The 18,858-nt window shown below is 44.7% G+C and overlaps 1 protein-coding gene across 5 annotated transcripts in view; it reads left to right on the top strand.

Moving 5' to 3' along the window:
* The first annotated feature begins 14,835 nt into the window (after positions 1–14,835).
* The window catches only part of LOC104008711 (6-phosphofructo-2-kinase/fructose-2,6-bisphosphatase 4), a 37,575-nt gene continuing 33,552 nt past the window's right edge, over positions 14,836–18,858 (top strand). For 3 of the 5 annotated variants that reach the window (XR_015701226.1, XM_087743199.1, XM_087743200.1), the window contains exon 1: positions 14,836–14,971. Coding sequence is in view for 2 of the 5 variants with exons in the window: in XM_087743199.1 (XP_087599325.1) it covers positions 14,866–14,971 (106 nt within the window). In the remaining 3 variants the exon portion in view is untranslated. Of the gene's footprint in view, positions 14,972–17,690; positions 17,825–18,858 lie in introns of those variants that run through there. The other 2 variants (XM_087743201.1, XM_087743202.1) reach the window with 2 other exon arrangements.

Here is an 18,858-nt window from a genome sequence, read left to right as displayed (position 1 = left end):
TTGCTTTGCTTCTGCCGCCCTTACAGTAGGCAGCTGCCTACTTTGTCCATGCCCGACTCCAACCCAGGGCATGGGAATGGATTTCAGTAAGGTTGGTGGTTTCCAAACCACCCGGACTAAGGGGGGGACCCTAATTCAGCTGTTGAAATGCGGTGATGGGTCACCGCTTACCCATAGCCAAACTGAAAACCCTGCGTTGTTCCTTGTGCCATTCGCACGATGCTTGTGCTGGCGTCTTCAGCGGGCAGTGATTTGTTGGCCGTGCCAGGGAAGCTGCTGAAATGGATGCTGCTCTCGCTCCTCACTGTCAACACCTCGTAGCCTGGCTCGGTGTTGACTCTGTCGCAGGTCCCGTTGTGCCTGTGTGGCTCTTTGGAGTGTGGGGAGGAAAAAAAAAAATGTTAATGTTGAAGAAACTTGAAGACTCTTTTAAGATTTTTAAATCTTTAAAAACATTAATTCTGAATTATTTTATATTGCTAAATGTCGAAGGGAAACTAGTTAACATAAGGCAAAAACATACTAAACCAAGTACAACTCGGAGCAATCCCATATAGGGTCAGTTGATTTTGTAGTGCTCTGCAGAGAGCTGAAGATGGGACTGAATAAATACTGGTTGTGGGACTCCTGGTGCTCGTCCAGTATGTTGCGGAGCAGTTTGCTAAGTTTCCAGTAAGTTTGCTTAATGTGGCCTTACTCAGTTGCGAAGTACTCCCATAATTATGGCTGCAATTAAAAGCAATAATATGCATTTACATAAGGTGCCAGTCCTTTTAAATCGGCACATCATCTAATGAGAACATTCATGTATGGATAGTTACGCAGGACGAGGGCCCAAAGCTGAGAGCGTTTCGGGGAGGATTTTGTTTCAGAACTTTTTTGAGGTCATTTGAAGGAAGGGTCTGCTTTAGTCAAATGACATAGGACATTTTGTTACGAAAAAGTACTAAGTCATAAATATAACCCTTACCAGTAGTAGGATGTTGTTGAACTATGTGCTTTTAGCACTTCATTTTTTTTTTTTTTTTTATGTATCATCCATCTAGTTTAAAAAAAATCATCTTGGTTACACCAGTGTTTTTCTCAATTTGATTGCGTCAGTGTTCCTTCTGCTCTTATGAGTAAGAGATTTGGTAAATCCAACTTGTGGATGATACCTAATTGCTGATGAAGCACTACGGATGTGTACTAAATTGCTCACTGAAGTTGCAGGGTTTCCTTGGGGCTTAAGCTGGGCATGTAATGTCCACAGATTTTTCTTTGAGATGAATGTAAACATTAGACTTTAAATGCTAGAAAACATCGTACATTTGGGGACCGTTTCAGCTTTCTTCTGAAGGAAATGACCTGGTGGAATAATCTCACCTTTTTGCTCTGTATGGTTTGTGGGTTTTTTGGGGTTTTGTTTGTTTGTTTGTTTTTAATATACTGAATATAGTCTAAGCTTGTGTCCCCGCACCGTGGGTGGGGTAAGTCCTTGGGAAGAGTCACAAGGCAGATGTAGAAGAACAGGTAAAAATTCTCAGAATACAACTGAGGAAGCACCGGCCACGGGTCTGAGAAGTGCTGGGTTCCTTGGGTCTGCTCCGGTTTTCCCCAGAACCCTTTTTTTCCCATTTTAAGTCAAATAATGAGTCTATTAACCTTTTGTCACAGCCGTAGCACTTGACTTGCAGTCTCTGAGAGTGTCAGAGGTTAAGTAATTAAATTGTATAAGGGAATAAAAGAGAATAATGAACTCCAAACTCACTAGTCTGTCTACTTGGGCTCTCCAGTGGCTAAAATTAAGTAATGTGATTCCTGTTTTAACTTAATTTTTATAAGGTGCTCAAAGTGGGGACATGGGAAAGAGTCCCAGGCTGCTTCACACAGGTTGTTATTTCCACAGGTGGTGAATTTATTTCAGGGATGATTTGGTTGTGCAGAGGGGTAGTTTCAGGGGGAGCGCTGGCCTGGCTGACCCCGACAGGATACCATGTGGGGCCAGGCTGGCTAATAACCAGGCTTGTTCTTGGGTGCCTGCTAAAACCTGTCCCTAAATATTGTAATCGCATGCTCATTATGAATGCTAATCGCCAGATGTACTTAATGTATTACCGGGCGAAGTACTGACCTTGTAGCTGTGGGGTGGTGCTGTGTAGCTGTTTTAAGTAAAATCACGGTAACGTGGTGGGGCTGTGAAGTTGTGTCCGTGCCAAGAGAAGCAACATTTGTGGTTCTGCATGAAGTGTGTTAAACTTAGCCATGCAGTGCAGTTGTGAGTGCCTCTGAGGTTGTGCTTTGATCACGCCAGACAAACTCATCTCTCATTTGAGAAGCTGGCGAATGGGGGGCTCTTCTGGATGTGGGCGTCTGCAATGTTTAAGGATCTGAAGCAATGCACCGGAATTAATCCTGAAGTCTTTAAGCGTGTAGCTGCCATGGTAGGTCCTGAACGCAGATGATGAGTCTCCTAATTACAACTGACTTTTATCCATGTGATGGATAAAAGGGATGTTTTGTAATGTTTTATTAATAAAATGGGACGGATTTGTCATGAGTGCCCTTGTGGAAATAATGTGCCTGTTACAGCTTTAAATTTGTATGTGTTGGTATAATTTCAGCACGAGACGTTACTTAGATATCTGAAATGACTGTGTGGCATTAGTTTCCAGATGATTCAGTATGTTACTCTCTTGTTTACAGGCCATGCACAAGCAGGAAAAGGTAGGAAAGGGTAAAATCAGAATGGGTTTTAAGTTCTTATTTCCCTTTTTCACTCTAAAGTTGACCACCTAACTTGTTCCCAAATAATTATTTTTCCAAATGTGAATTTTCTTCCCTTTCTGCATAGCGTCAAGTCTTTGTGTCGCGGTTTAGGAGCTGGCTTCACGCGTGTTGTGCCTTGGCACCGGGAATTGCTGGGCTGCCGGGAGAGCTGTGCGATCCGCGCTCCCTGGCAGCTGTTCTCTTCTGAACTGGAGTTACAACAGCCGTGAATCTGTTGTGGGGTTGGTACATAGCTGTTTAGCGATACCTAAAAGTGACTTCGCCGTGCTATTTCTGCCTTGCTCGGAAAAGCCACTTGTGGTGTTGCCCCTTTTGAAACGGATTCACACGTGAATGATTTCTGCCTCTGCAGGCAGCAGCGTGTTTTGTTAGTTGGGTTAGTCCGTGCTGAAACTGCAGAGGCTTGATTTGATCCTCTGTATGTTTTAGGTGCATAAATGGCAAGATTTCCTTAAGCAGCAAGAAATCCTCATGACTGGATTATATACAGTTTGCCAGTGGGTAGTTTAAATCAAATGATGCAAGGGACAAAATATTTGTGGCGATTTATTTATAGTTAAAAGCTTCCATATGACACTACACACTCCTTTTGACATAAACTAATCAAGGAGCACAACAAACACGAATTGCTTTAATGCATCTGAAACGGCTTCTAATAATTGTTGCTGCCCCAACAATATTTGGATTTAAGGCTGGCTTTTTCGTCCTTTTAAGTTTTCTTTTATGATCATATATCCCTGGAAATCTAATTGATGTTGTCGGTTAATAACAAGCAACGTTTGTTGTTCATGGGAATCCTATGGATATTTTTAAGCTTGGAGCTCCGCAACATTTACCTTTTGCATTAAGGGGGGGGGGGGAGGGGGAATAGAAGAGCTTTGTAGTTTTTCTGTTACCAGTGTGAAACTGGTTTCCCCAGAGCAGTGGGGAGATTTCAGAGGTTCGTGACCTCTTGCAATTAAAAAAATTCAGATGGCTTGTGAGAGGCAGACTGATGGGGCGAAGGAGGAGGGGAAAAAAGCAGCAAGGCAGCCCTTGCCATGGAGGAAACAAGCACTCTTGTTACAGCTGAAGTCATTACTCATTTTTGGTAGGAGATCTACCTAGCTGCCCTTTTTTGTTCCGACAAATGCTCTTTTTGGGGATTAGAATATGGGAGCTTAAAATTCAAGCAGCTCTGGAAGAGAGGTCTCACATGGGCTTAGGTCTTGGGGTTGCAATTGCTTTTTCTTCCCCAGGTTGGGTCAGTTCCAAGGACTTGGGCTCACCTGGTGTCGATCTCGTGTCTGATGGGACAGGTCAAAGCACTTTGTGTAGTGGGAGCATGGGCAGGGCAGCTCTTCTCTCTTGGTAGCTGGTTTTCACTAAAATGTAGGAGACTAATGTTTTTCAGACCTCTGTCCTGTGTCAAATAAGGTTCAAATTGGTCAGTGACTTCAGATGTCCTTGGTGGTGAGGGGGAGACCTGAGGAGGACACAGACCAACCCACCGTGCGGTGGCGGGAGCCAGCAAGCCTGGACAGCTGGTGTTTCACTGGAGGGGCGAGTGTATGAGGGCTGCTGTGCTTATTTGCTTTTGATTTTTTTTTTTCCCCCCATCTTTATATCCCATATATGTTTTGCTTTCAATTTATATTTAAATTCAAATGTTTGGATGTGTATTTACATATTCTGGTGCCACAGTCTCTTATATATGCTATATGTGATGGAGTATGGCCTTCTGCACACCTGAATCATTCTTTATAATTTATTTTCTCTAGGGAGCCTTGTGCTGAAACAGTTATTTTTAGGCATATAAAGAGAATTCAGGGGTTTTGCTTTTTTTTAAAAAAAAAAGAAGGTTTCTTTGCTAATATTGACTCTCACTTGGTAAATGTTTCCCCTTGCAAGAGTTATCATTTGTAGCATTTGTGTTGTTTAGCCTGTCTGTACTCCATAAATTAGATTATTTTTGCTGTCGTAATTTTATTATCCTTATTAAGCTTCCTCCTCTACATATTGATCCTGTTAGTCTCAGGAAGCTGATAAGCCATCTAGCTGTACTTGCAAAATACACAGAAAATGAGAAATCTGCCCTGGAGGCTATTAAGACTGAGATTCTCCAGCAGTTTGGATCTCCATATGCCTGGCCTGTATTTTTTTTTTCCCTTCAGTGCTAGGTTTTAGACTACGTGACAGCATTGCAGTTTGTCAAGTTAAGATTAATTTTGCTTTTATTATAAATTCTGTCATCAGTATCTTCTGAGAAGCTTTGCTCTAGTTTGCTTGTATTTTTATTTGGATAAATACACTCCTTTTTCCTAAAGCTTAAGAATATTTCCAAAGGCAGCTGGCGTCACATATGCTGTGAGGTTTTTTCTTCCTTGTGTCAGTTTTCCATGCTGGCTTTCCAGAAGGATTTATTCTTTACTTTTGAAAACCTGCTTTCCTGTCTCCGTTGCCTACGGGACACGCAGGAAACCAAAGATAACTGTAGGTGCGTGTAGAGGACTCTGGGCCCAATTGCTGCCCCATTAACTTGTTTGCTCTTGCTTCTGTTGCCGTGGGCTTTTTCCTTAATGACCTGCTTATCCCATACGGTAATTTATGCTGGAGTGCTATACTCTGTTGGACCTTTAACTCCTGTCCCCCCATTTTTTTGTTTGTTGTAGCTCTCGGCCAAGCCTAGTCCCTCTTACAACATGAGGTTCTGTAACCTCCACCTCATCCTCTCCTGTGCCGAGTCCGTTTTGGGTGCTTCTGTCTATTTATCTGTTATTTATGTCATTGAAATGTTTGAAGGCCCTTGTTTTGTTCTTGTTCTCCGTAACCTCTCTGCACAGTCACTGCTGCTTCTAACAAATTGTTTTTTTTTCTGTCACGATACTCTTCCTCCTTCCCCGTCCAGCGTTTCCTCCTTTTCCCACAATTTGACCTTGCCTTGCTCTTGTCTCCCCGTGCCCTGTTTCAGGCGTTCACATGGCTTCAACTTCTGTTATGTGCTGACGACTCGCAGATGCCCTCTACGCCTCTGGCTGTTTGTCACCCAGTCCAGCGGCTGTCTTCCTCCTCGCCTTTTTCTTGTGGTTTCTCCATCAGTAGCCACTTAATACTTCAAGCCCCAAACCCCCGATGGTGCTTCCTATGTTCTCTTTATCTCTTGTCTTTTAAAACGTTGCCACCTGATAGGTAGCTTCATCCCAAAACCTTCATGATTTTTTAAATTCATTTGTGTTATTTCATGTGTTTGGATGACACGCAAATTCTGCTTGCTATTATTGTCAATATATTTCTCCTTTTCTAGCTCATCAGACAACTTTCCTAACGCATGTAATAAGGTTTTACAGATGTTTTACTTTAAAGTGGCTGTCTTGAGAAATTCTACTTCTGAAGTCAGTTGATAGCACTTGGTTTTAAAGATAGCGTTAAGTATGTTCGTTCCGCTCTGAGATGGCAGCTGCCCTTGTTTTGCTATTTTTTTTTAATATTTAGCAGCCCAGATCTAGCTGTTATAAAGAAATGGGATTCATGGCATCCTAGCTGAATGAAATGACAAAGGATACGTGTACATAATGAATGTTAAAATAACTAATATAAAACTAGCTGTAATTGAACGTAATTCGTAAGTCTTTCAGCCTGAAGAAGGGTTGTCTGTTTTATTTAAAAGTGCTAATCCTGTCCTTGTGCTCCTTTTAACTATGCTGTTACTCATAACAGCAAACCCAAACTTGGAATTGGGAAGGTTTTTCCAATATGCCTCTGTGACTGGAAAGGAATAGAGAGTTTTAAGGTGATAGAAACACTTTCAGACTGCTCAGTAGAGATTGCTTTTATGCAGGTTCAAGAGGCACAAAGACAAACATCCTAGTGGGTGCATGTATGTTTTTGCTTTTCCTTCTCTTTCAAATATTACAAATTTATCAAGCCCTGGTTTTCCTGGGCTGTATCACGGGTTCCAGGTAACAGCGGTGGAGAAGTGGACTCACTGCTCTGTCACACTTCCAAGGAAGAGGAGAGCGTATCGGGTACACCAAACAGCCGTCCAGAGGTTGTGCAAGGCTGCCCATGCTGTTGCTGCAGTAACAACATCAGATACTACCAGACCAATGTGTAGGAACGACTGTCCTCAGTAGACTTACCATCCTTGAAACTCAGTATTTTCAGTGACCCTCTAGACCTCTGAATGTAAACAGGCAATTTGTGCAAATGCCGCGTATTTTAATGTCCTCTTTCTGCACTTCTTCGAAGCACACACCCCCTCATGTAAATAGTTTGAAGTCCCTGGTATACAGTAAGCTACAAAGGGTTTTTTAACACTGGGTTGCGCTCAGAAAACATGAATAATGGATGCCATCTTTCCTCTGTGTTGCGTCATAACAGGAAGATTTAAAATGTTGCTTAATGTTGTAATGATGGAAATAGTTTTAAGCAATACCTGTAAGCACCACCTGAGGATCTGGCCTATTTTTCAAGGAAATAATTTCAATGTTCTCTCGGAGGTGAAGGTGGGAGGGTGGCTGCTTGGACTGGAGGTGTAAAGAATTAGTGATTTATCCTTCAGATTTAAAGAATACAGTTAATGCAGACCAGCCTTAAACCTGTGCCTCATGTTACACTTAACACAGGAAACTTCCTTGCATGAGAACAATGGCGTCTCGTTGATAGGGTTTATCTTTAGACGTTAGGTTTCTCCCATGTTTAAAATAGAGCAATCATTTCTTCTGAAGTGTGATAAACATCTAAACTAACATGTTTATATATTTAGAAATAATAAAAGTACTCTGAATGGCCACACTTTAAAGAATGGTTCACATAAAGATAATGAAAGAACAGAATGACAGTGTAGCAAGGTGTATTTTATTATTTAGTTGATAATACTGTGTATGTGAATCTCAGTGTATGCTCTGGGGTTTTTCCTACAATCTGCATGTTGGTGAGATGACGTTCTGCTGATAACCTGTATCTCCCCAAGTAATCTTAGATTGTCTGATAGGTTTTGTATGCGTACGATAAAACTCGTGGGTTCTGTAGAAAGCTATCCAAGACTTTATTGGTACAATTCTTACGATAAAACCCCTTGTATAGCTAGTACTTGTTTCCTGGTCATTAGGTTGTCATGGTTTTGAAAACACACAACCGTGCTGGAATCAAGCCACACATACACAGTGCTGTAAGGGATACATCATTGTTTTGCATGCACGGTGAATAACTATCATGATGTTTCAGTAGACGATGAAGAAGATACAATGAATGCAAACTGGTGTGGGAATTAGTCCTCTCTCCAGCCAAAGTAGTGTGGTGTGAGGCTCCTGAGTGCCTGAGCCCTGTCAGATCTTCCCTTGTATCAGATGTGTTGATGATTGTTAGACTAGATGGGAGCTTGTTTTCTCACCAATTTACTTTATACCAACATCTTCTGTTTGGATGAGTTATTTTCCTTACCTGTGCTAAGGAAGATTATTTTTCAGCTTAAGGAATCTCTCTAGTATCTGTGATTATACAGCTTTGTGTGGTATCTTGGATGTTGTTTAAATCTATTCCCCAATTAGCACTGAAGAGATTTCTTGTTCTTAGTAGTAGCTCATTGTCATATAAAGCATGATTACACATGGTTTTTCTCTGAATCTCTTCGGTAGATTGATCTGTAGCCAGGAAGTCTAATAGCAAAATGAACTCTTATAACTTCTAAAGGTGTGTATTGCTGAGGGCAGATTCTTTTTTAGTTCTGAATCCTTAATGGCTTTGCTTGTCTTTGCGGTACTTCAAGACAACTGCAACTTTTTCCCTTTAGGCAATGATAGGAAATAGGACATGGAGTGGATGGTGCCAGTAATAAACTTACGTGTTGCTCAGAAGAAATGGAGTAAGTGCTAGAGCCGTGTATCACAAGGCCTGGTCCTCGTGATTTCAGTTGGTTTGGAATCAAGTCCTAAATGGAAGGACCTGTGGAGATGGTATGGGGAACCTGCTGGACTTGTCATGTGGGATACTTGAAATTTTTGGGGACTTAGTAGGCTATTTGTCACTTTTGTTGGGTTGACTCCTGGGATATTAGATTGTGGGAAAACAAAAAGGATGGTACTTTTGGTTGAGGAGAAAACCATAGGCAGTCTTGAGGAGACGGGAGGTGTTCATTTAAGAAGGTGACGTAACAAAAAGTCCTGAGAAACTGAACTGAGAAGGTATGAATCAGTGTGTGTAGTTTAGCTAATATCTCTCTTCCCTGATTGCTCATTGTGCTTGCTAAGCTCTTCATGGGAAGGAACTTATTGTGTTCTCTGTGGGAAGTTGTGTAGAAGTTTTTAACTCGTGAGGGATCTCTTCTGCAGGATGACTGTTCCCAAGGCATCGCCTTTGGTATCAACCAGGAGCTCAGGAACAGCTGGGGAGGAAGAGAGCCACCTTTTCGGTTGCTAGTGCAGCTTCCTTTATCTCTAGGTTTCCTTGGCAATTGAAGAGCAAAGCTGAGTTACTACTTGCCTTACAAAGGTGACAGCATACCTAGCAGACAGGCATTGTGTTGTAGGTAGTTTGTTAAAGAGTCCTCTTCCACAGTGAGGAAAAACCCGCCAGGCTTGATCTGTACTTCAGGAATATGGGAATTAGTGGGGGAGGGAGAAGTCTGTCCCCTGCTGAGGTGCTAATGTCATAAGGGATGTGATCGAACAGGCCAAGTGTCCCATCTGCTCTGCAGTAGTTTTGGTCATCATAGTGGAAACTCAGTGCAGTTGCAAGTTTGGATGGTGTCATTACCCATAAGCTGCAGCTTTTCACCACGTAAGAGCACCGTAACAAATGCTTGGCCAAAACAAAAAAATCAGCACTGCAGCCTATAAGGTGTGTGGGGAGAAATGTCTCCCATTCCACCCGAAATCCAGTTTTGAAATGTTGGAGTGTTGTTACTTGTGAACAAAAAGGGTGAATCATAGTTGTGCGTTTGGTCACCATCTCTTCTAATTGGCTCGCAGTGTTGTAACTGCCCTGTATATTAGATAAGCTGTCACTGGCTGTCCTCAGGTGATGCTTCCAGCTGCATAGATTTTGACCAATGAAGGACTGCCACGAGCCTGCTGAAGGTATACTTGACATCTTTTTTTTCGTTAAAAGAGAAAAATGAATTATAAGTTCAGTAGGAATTATCCTGTGTGCTTTATACAAATATTGTGACACAGCGTAGCAGGCTGCTAGTTAGCTGGTCAGAGCCATCTAGCCCGTGTGGAAACGGGGAGCATTGGTTGGATGTCGAAGCTGGATACGTAAGGTACGCGTGTGGCTGGAGACTGCTGGTGCGTGTCTGTATTTCTTGAATAACATTCATACGTAATGATCTTTTCAAATTCTGCGTTCCTCGGTGCCTCCTTAAACTGTACTGAAACTAAGCTTGTGTTGTGCTATGCGGCTGAAGTCTTAGAGTGGTTGGAAGCTGGGGGGGCATACAGCCCTCTCTGTATACCTTCTTAGAGGGGGAATAAGGACTCTAACTCCGATCTCTCCTCCTCCCACCATTGCACTCTGTAAGAAATGTAGAGACCTATTTTAAGGTGGGATTGTTTAAACTAATTCCTGCTTGTTACTTCTAGCCAGAACAGTAATCTGCCAGTCACAATAGAGGACACCTGGATTTAGGTTTTTGTGTGTGTAGAGATCAGGTGCTGTTGGTTTTCTCAAAGTGGTAAATAACTGATACTGCAGGGATTAAAAAAAAATTACCTCATGACATTGTGGAAAGAGAGTTGCTTTAGAGAAATGGAAGTATTAGGTTAATGATGCAATATAATTTGTTGGTGTTTATTATCTAGGAAAAAATGGGGATATTTAGTTTTGAGTGTGGACTTCCCCCCAATATTTTTTTTTTTCATTTGGGTGAGGAAATAACTCGGGATTAGTAGGCAGACCTTCCTTGCCCGTAGCTTTCTGTAACCTCTGACTCTACCTTGGGTGCTTAAAAGCCAAGAGCTGGTGTATTTTCATACTGGCATTCTGTGAAGCCTCGTTATCTCCTGGCACGGCGTTTACTGCGCGACTTTGTTGTATGTTTCTGAAATGTAAAAGCGAATGCCTTAATTTTTCCAGGGCAATAGGCTGGGCACAGCCCATCCGCTGCAGCTGCTTCAGCGACCGTTCATCTGGCAGCGGCTGAAGCATCTGCTGCCCTGGCACGGGGACCCCGCAAGACAGACACCGGCTGGGGTCCCGGTCCCCCGCAGACAGACACCGGCTGGGGTCCCGGTCCCCCGCAAACAGACACCGGCTCGGGTCCCGTACCCCCGCAGACACCGGCTGGGGTCCCGGTCCTCCCCGGCGGTGCCGGCTGCCGGTGCCCGCCGCCAGGGGGCGCCCGCAGCCTGCGCGCCCGCGGAGTGGCCGCGGGCGGTGCTAGGGCGCCGCCTGGCGGGCGCGGGCGGGCCCCGGCCCGCAGCCGGTGGCCCCGTCCCGGAGCCGGTGGCCCCGGCGTGCCCCTGGCCGCCCGGCAGCTGAGGTTAACCGCAGGGTTTCCCCAAGCGAAGGCAGGCTCTCGGCGGTACCCGGTGAAGCGCATAGCGAGGGAGAATAGCCGCCATAGCGCTCAATTTCTGTAGAAGTCTCCAGTTCGTGCCGTGTTTTGTAAATACGCAAGATGACAGCTGGGTACGCTGCCACGTGTTGCTCGTGTGGTGCTCTGTTTCTTGGAAAGCACAGCTAACATCACAAACAGCTTTTCTAAACCCTGTCAGTAAAAGAGGGGGGGAAATGGGAAGCTTGTGTTTTAGCAGCTTTTTATCTTGAAAGTTTTGCTCTGTATTTCAGGAACTTCCCAAAAAAAGCTTCTTTGTGTTTTGCTGCGAGAGCAGGAACAGGATATTGTCGTAGTCTGGTCAGGGCTTGTGAGTGGGGTGCTAAAGCATCACACGTGCTTCATCTCGGGGCCTGGCACAGCGTGGGGGGCTCCTTTGCAGCCCTCCTGCTTACACACACCACATGCTGTGACCTCTGGCTGTGTCTGTGTATCCTGTAGTCATTTTACAGGTACCTCTTGAATCTTCCGCTCTGCAGAAGGGTTTGTGAACTGGTTTTTCGTGAGCTGTATCTGCTGTGCTCAGTGTGGCAAGGGCGTGGGCAGCTGGAGGACTGGAAAGTCTTCTTTTCTTACTCCAAGTAGTGAGCTGGTGCTTGCCGGAGAGGTGGTGGAAAGGCAGGAGGCAGAGATGTTGGGTGGTTTATGGATGTTTTATAGGCTGTCAGACTATAAAGTGGTATCTTTACTAGAGAAATGAGATACATGAAAGTGACTTGCAGATATTGTGGAACCTGTATTATATGGTTACCTTATGATACAGCTTGTTTGCAGATACAAAGAAGGGTTTCTCTATGATCAAGCAGAAGCTTTGGTTCAGTCCCTTTTATTTCTCCCTGTCTCAGAAGTAATTACCACTTGCTGCATGCATTAAACTGTAAGTTTCCTGTATTGTCAGTCAGTCATTTGAAAAAAGTGTAACTTACTTGGCTCAAGCACGTTCTGCTTCCGTGCAGCAGTCCATTTTCCAGGACTGCCTTTCCCCTTGACGTTTTGCGTCTGCAGAGAGGTGCTTTTTCAGGTAAGCTTTCAGCTCAACGTGGTCCTGAGAGCAGGAGCTTTGTGTAAAAACCTGCCAAGGAGTAAAGGCTTATTCGTGGTTTCCCTGTAGCAAACAAAGCTGAGTCCCCAGCAGTTCGCCTGCAGGAACCAGCCCTGCTTCTCAAGCCTTTGTGTTAGGGCAATGGTTGATGATGATGCGATTGTGCAGAAGGTGATCTCTTATCGTTTATTGGGAATCTAATGAGCAATGTTTATTTGTTCTGTCTTTTTCTAGAAATTGAATGTAGTGCCCTTGAAAACAATGTTCTGAAATGAGACTTCAGGAGTGGCACAGTATTTCTGTATTCACTTTCTCTGTGTCCTTAAATAGCCCATTACTGCACTGAGGTTATAAAAAACCAACCAAACAAAACCAACAACAAAAAAAACCTGAAAAACCCAACCTTAAATAAATTTGATCAACAGCAAAAATTACTCATCCATCAAGCTGAAATCTTTTACCTCACAAAAATAAATGCTAGGAGGCTCAGCATGTGTCCATGCATACCTCTAATGCCATTCCGAACACCTGGACAGACGCTTATTTAAGTTTTGTGTAGGTGCCACTGGTTTAAATCTGCTTGAGCAAGGAGAGAGCTCACTGATGGTGTGCCTTGTGTTTGGGGGACAAGCCTTAGAAATGTGGTAATGCACCCTGCAGACCTCTGAAAGGTGCTGTTCTTGTATGAACAACATCAGGTCAGTGTTTTCAGCTGCGAGGCAGGTGTGCGAGTGGAGTTCTGGTTCTTCTGCACTGTGTGTGTTTGCAGAAAGGAGACTTGGAAGAGACTTGGATTTCTAGAGACTGGAAGGATTTCATACGTTTTCTACTTCATGTAAAACAAGCCTGAGAAGTCTTTTCTAAGTCGGCATTCCTGTTAATCTGTTGTTTCTGTTAACATTACAGTATATCTGCTGTGGACTGGCCTGGCTTTACTGGAGGCACAGTTAGGAAAGCTGGAGCATCCCGGTGGCAGCATGCCTCGCTGTGATCAGAGGGCGAGGCGGGTACGTCCTGATGCTGGACTCTACCCCCAAGTCCGGTCCGTCATCTGTTCGTTGCAGCGTTCAGTGTCCGCACAGGAGACAGGCTTCCGGGATTAACCTGCAACGCAGATTAAACTCTTCCTGCTCACAGCTCTTTTGGCAACTGTTGGAAGTAAATACACACTTAATAGAAGAAACCAAGAAGCTTTTAAGTGTTCAAAAACTCCCTCTCTCTCTGCTCCTAGTTTTCTGACCCTTGTTAATGTAACTCCTGTAACTCCGCTGCCGCTCCCCACCTCGGCTATCAACTTGAAACAAAATCAGGAAAAAAAACCTAGCATAAAAATATAGTGCAGGCACCTAAGGTTGGAAATTGTTATCAGTCTTGAAGAGAAGGAAATCAACTTTGAAAAGAGGGAAGGGCAGGTCAAACAAATACGGTTTTGGAAAAGCAGCATTAACTCTCCCGGAGGTGTCTCACCACAGTCTCTGAGAACTGATTTTCTGTTGTTTAAAAAGCTACCTTTTAGCTTGTAATGGAATAGAAATGCTAAAAATGATCCTCAGATGCTCAGAGTCTGACTAGCATAAAAAAAAAAAAAAGTACTGACCTTCATTTGTAGGTAGGCCAGCATCATGTCTGCGTGCCCGAGAGGGAATAATAATGAAAACGCGTATTGCACTTCACCACCATATTTTCAGTCTGTTGCGTTTATCTTCTGTAAAATATATAGATGTATGCAATAGTGAAATATTCAGCTTTTTTAGGACTTTGCTCAGCCCAGTTAATGAACTTTAGTTGTGGAGTTTCTCTCAGTTGTAAAGCTGATGAAGTTGATTTGGAAACGTGGCAGCTGGATGTTGTATTCAGCCACACCACTGCTCTTGCTGCAGCGCAGGATCTTTCCAGTGCAATTTGTGAACGGGTTTTTTTTGGTAGCTAAACAAGATGTTAGAAACCTGTTGTTTATTCATGGTTTTCTGCATCGATATTAATTTAGCCTTCAGGCCAAAACAGAGTTTAATTGGAAAAATTAAATCGTTCAGTGCATGACTTCTTAAAACACGTTGCATGCTCCCTGAACGTGGTATTTTTAGGGCTTTAAAAAAAAAAAAAAAAAAAAAAAAAAGGCCCTTGCGAGGCAGCGTGCTGTTCTCTGCAGCTGGGCCGCGCTGGCTGCAGCGAAGGGAATCACCTGCCTGTCGGCGCTCAGCACCCGCTGCGCCCCGGCCCTGGCGCCCCGCGTCCCGGCCCCGTCTTCCTCCTCCCGCTGCCCCCCCCCCCCGGGCCTGGGGATGAGGGCGGCTGCGCCAAGCCTCTCCCGTGAGGGGAGAAACCGAGGCGGGGAGCCCCGCTACGGGGGGCTGCGGCCCCAGGGGTGGCTGCGGCCCCAGGGCCTCGATCGGGCCGCGGGGCCGCTGCTTCCCGCGCCCGGCCTCGCCTCAGGGGGCGGTGCGGCCTCGCCCCCGCCGAGCTGAGAGGCGGTGCCGCCCCGCCCGCCGCCACTGCAGTGGGAGCCGGGAGGCGGGCGAGGATGGCGGCGGCGTCGCCGGCGCGGGAGCTCACGCAGAACCCGCTGCAGAAGACGTGGGAGCCCTACGACAACGGGCTGCCGGCGGGGCACAGCGCCCAGCGCGGCGGTGAGCGGGGCAGCGGGGGGGGTGGGGGGGGGTTGTCTGCCCCGGCTGCGCTGCCGCAGCCCCGGCGGGCGGCAGCTGTCAGCGGGACCCCCGGGCGACCGCTCCTCCTCCTCCTCGGTTGGGCCGCAGCGGGTGAGCCGGGCCCCGCGGAGCCCCTCCCGGGGGCGGTTCGGCCTCAACGGGGTCGAGGTGCGAGGAAAGCGGCGGGAGGGCCCCGCCGCTACCGCCCGCCCCCCCCGATCGCCAAGCCCTGCGCCTGGCTTTAACGCGCCTCCTGCCTCGCCTGTGGTGCGGAGGGCTCGTGGAAGGGTTCCCCCGTCCCGGGGCTGATGTGCCGGGGACGGTGGGTCCGCTGGGTGAGGCGGCCGCCATCCCCCGTGGGGGATGGCCTGAAACGCCGGGGAAGGCAGAAAACCCCGAAGCTGCTGGATCTGTGCCCAACGGAAGGCAGCAAAGCTTGGCTGGGAAGAGTATCTTTTCTAGTTGCTTTTGTTGGTTGTGTGGTTTTTTTTTTTTTTTTTTAAGCGCTCTGGTTCCAAGGAGCGTTTATATTCACTATATTCTTCTTGAAGAGAGGCCTAAAAATGTCACTGTATTTTTGTTTTTTTCTTTTAAGGCCAAGGCTGTATCAGGCCATCTGTTGTATGAGTTAATGGCTTTCCTTATTTTGAGGTGCAGCCAACCAAGTCATCAGCCTCTAAAGGCTTTGGCTGTGGCGATTGTAAACCGTAGTTTATTAACAAACTTTGCCTCGCCGTTTTTTTTTTCTTTCTTTCTTTCTTTCCTTTTTTTTTTTTTCTCCTTACTTAAATAACTGAGGTTCAGTACACGGCAGTTTTGCGGACAAAAGGGGCTTTGTCGTGTGGAATTGTTTTTATTTGTCATGCAAAGAGGCTGAGCTGACAGAAAGAGCTGAGGTCTCTGCTGGTATGGCAGGCGTCCATGGGCTGCTGCCTCGGCTCTGGTGTTGCTCTGGTCCAGCCCTCGCTAAAAAAAAGAGCCCAAACTTTCTTGGTTTTTGCTAGGAAGCAGGCGTATGTTTCTGTGTGAACTGAATTACTCCAGCATCTGAAAAATAGTAGGTGTTAAAAGGAGATGAATGCTGAAATAGGAAAAAAGTCAGAAAGTGTGTATAATTGCTTTCGTAAACACGCTAAGGAGAATGCTTCATTTTGGCCTTAACGTGGCGTTTCTTTTCCAAGCAAAATAACATTTGTTATACCTTTGACACAGACACTGTTTTACAAAAATCCCACAAGAACAAAATTGCATATTGGTCACATGTAATCTGGTGACATACAGTCTTGGCAGAATTATTTAGCTTCTCTTGACTATAAACTAACTTTAAAAAATTATCTTACATATCTGTGGTGTTTTTTGTAGGATTCTAGAATTTTTGATGCCCAAGACCCCTTATAATTGAGAAACGTTTTTGCTAAAAAAAAAACCCAACACCCAACATACTTGGAATTTTTTTTTAATTCTTTTGCTTTTGCATGCATTTGCCTTTGCAGTATACACATGTCTACAGTCATTTGAGATACAGAAGAATTACAAACAGCCTAGAGAAGAGCAGAACTTATTCTTCCTTGATAAAACCATCTATCTTCTTTCAGCAAACTGAGAACACTTTGTGATTTTTCACATGCAAGGGGGCTACAGAGTCCTTTATCCTCAGATTTCCATGTATCATGCATCACCCCATGCTCTGATGAGGCAGCGTGACCTGTGGGCCCTGTAGCTGTGCTGGTGCAGCTCAGGATGGACTGCCCAGGCAGTTTCAATTCTCTGCTTTTACAGGTAACCGTTAAACATTACTGTTCAAAAAATACAAGCTCAAGTTGGAAGTGGATTTCTTGTCCTCAAGAGTAGCTTTCCAGTGGAAGCAGTGAAGCTAGTCACTCTGACATCTTCTGAATTTCTAGGCTAAGCAAGATGAACTCTTTCAGTCTCCTTTGGTTGGGTTTTTTTATTTCCTCATTCATGCTGATGACCTTTATCTGCACTACTTTTAGTCTTACTTTATCTTTCTAGCAGGTGGGTGAGCAGAATTGTGCACACTTCCAGTTGAGGGCTTTGCAGATCCATCTTCAGAGGGACTTAGACGTGTTAGCTGCTTTTAGTGTGATTTTCTAAGAGTTGTAGCAACTGTAATTATCTGGGGAAGAAGAAATCTGGCTAGCTGTGCCAGGATTTAGCTGTCACGGGGCTTTGAAGAGCTAGTCCTTTTAGTCTGTGCATTACGAGGCCTTCAAGGAGGAGTTCTGGCCACGTGCAGCCTACTGAGCAGACTGAGCTTTTGCAGCTGGTGAGACCAGTGACACAAAGGTAACTGTTCTAAATGACCTTCCAAAGTAAGACTTGTAGGCAGTAGAAGTGCACGTTTTTATTAATAACTGCCACTTACCTTTTGTGGTCTGTTGTGAAAGGTTTTGTCTGTAAATAGGTTGTGCTAAAGCTACTCTTGGCATCAGATGTCACATTGCTTCAAGCTCTGTGAATCAAGCAGTGGGCTACAAACATGGACATAAAAACAAATAGCCAAGTATGCCATAGTGAAAGTTGTTTTGAGAGCCTAGCAGAGGATGTTTGAGAGTGAGAGATAAATAGTGAACTTCCTGTGGTTAAACATTTTTTTCCCCCTCTACTACAGTTAATGGCTTTGTTTCCGTAAAGCTGCTGGAATTCGGTCATTCTAATAATTTTTATTTGCTGTTTGTACATCAGGTCCAAAAAAAAAAGTATCAAATGAAGATTATTTTTGCTCTAAACAACTCTACTCTTTGAGCTCACGCTGCTTATGTGTATTTGTACTCCCAACCGTAGGAACTGCAGATGGAGAAAGCGAATGAGGTAAGGACAACACCCAGCTGTAGCCTGAGGATCAAGATGTATGATGAGGCCATTGCTGTTGGCATCAAAGATGTAGGAAGCAAACGGTAACCCTGAGCAAGTGGATGGCAGAGCTGCTAGGAGCAGCTGGTGGCACGAAGCTAGCTAGAGGACAAATACAAATTCCGAATCCCTTGTACCAAGGTGATGTTAGAAACCGGTGATTCGGACAAAAAGAAGAGAGACAAATTAGAAGATGATGGACTTCTTCAGGTATAGGAGCAGGATGTTCTTCAGGCAGAGCAGCAGGATGGGGAACTCGTCCCTGTGGGATGTGAAGAAGGGTGACCAACTCTCATCATTGATCAACAGGAAAAAATGGATTAGCAATAGTTAAATTGGATAAGTGATAGGGGAAAACATGTAGGGCTAACCTTATGTGGAAGGGTGGTTGTGTTGGCTTATAGTTAAAGATGTTTGTTTATGAGCCTCTAAATAGTACAGTGATTTTAGAGAACAGGCCTTGGGTTGAAGGCCACAGAAGCAGCAAGAATCCTTTGTGAACTTCAGATGGCTAACTGTAGCAGCTTGATACAAAAAGCATCTGACCTTAAAAATTGACTTAAAAATTTAACACAGATAAGGAAAAAACAAAATCTCATTTTGGGTGAAAGGAAGGGACAGCTGATAATGTTAGGTAGTAGTTGAACTTGAAAAATACCAACTCTTGTCTCTGATTTCACAAGATCATGTGAGTTTTGAGGGCTGATGAAATGCTGCACAGCTGATCTAGGCTGTTCAGTGTCCCAGTTCTGTTTCACAACCACCTTCTCCATCTTGCATTATTTCACAGTAGAGTCTAAGAGGCAAGAAATGAGCACGTAGTTTCCTCTGTCCTTGACTGTTAAGTTGTAAACTTTAGAAGGGTAGGCAGTTGTAATTTTACTCTGCCCTGCAACTTGCTGTTTTGTTCAGTAGTATATAAGAATTTTTTAACTGGGACAATGACTTTGCTTAAATTGCAATACTTGCTATTAATGCACTTCATCACTTGG

The sequence above is a fragment of the Nipponia nippon genome, unplaced genomic scaffold, assembly GCF_047370975.1.
Source record: "Nipponia nippon isolate SJK-2023a ecotype South Korea unplaced genomic scaffold, ASM4737097v1 scaffold_9, whole genome shotgun sequence".
Lineage (NCBI taxonomy): Eukaryota > Metazoa > Chordata > Aves > Pelecaniformes > Threskiornithidae > Nipponia > Nipponia nippon.
Note: the sequence above shows the minus strand (reverse complement) of the source record. Positions and strands in the feature narration are given on the sequence as shown.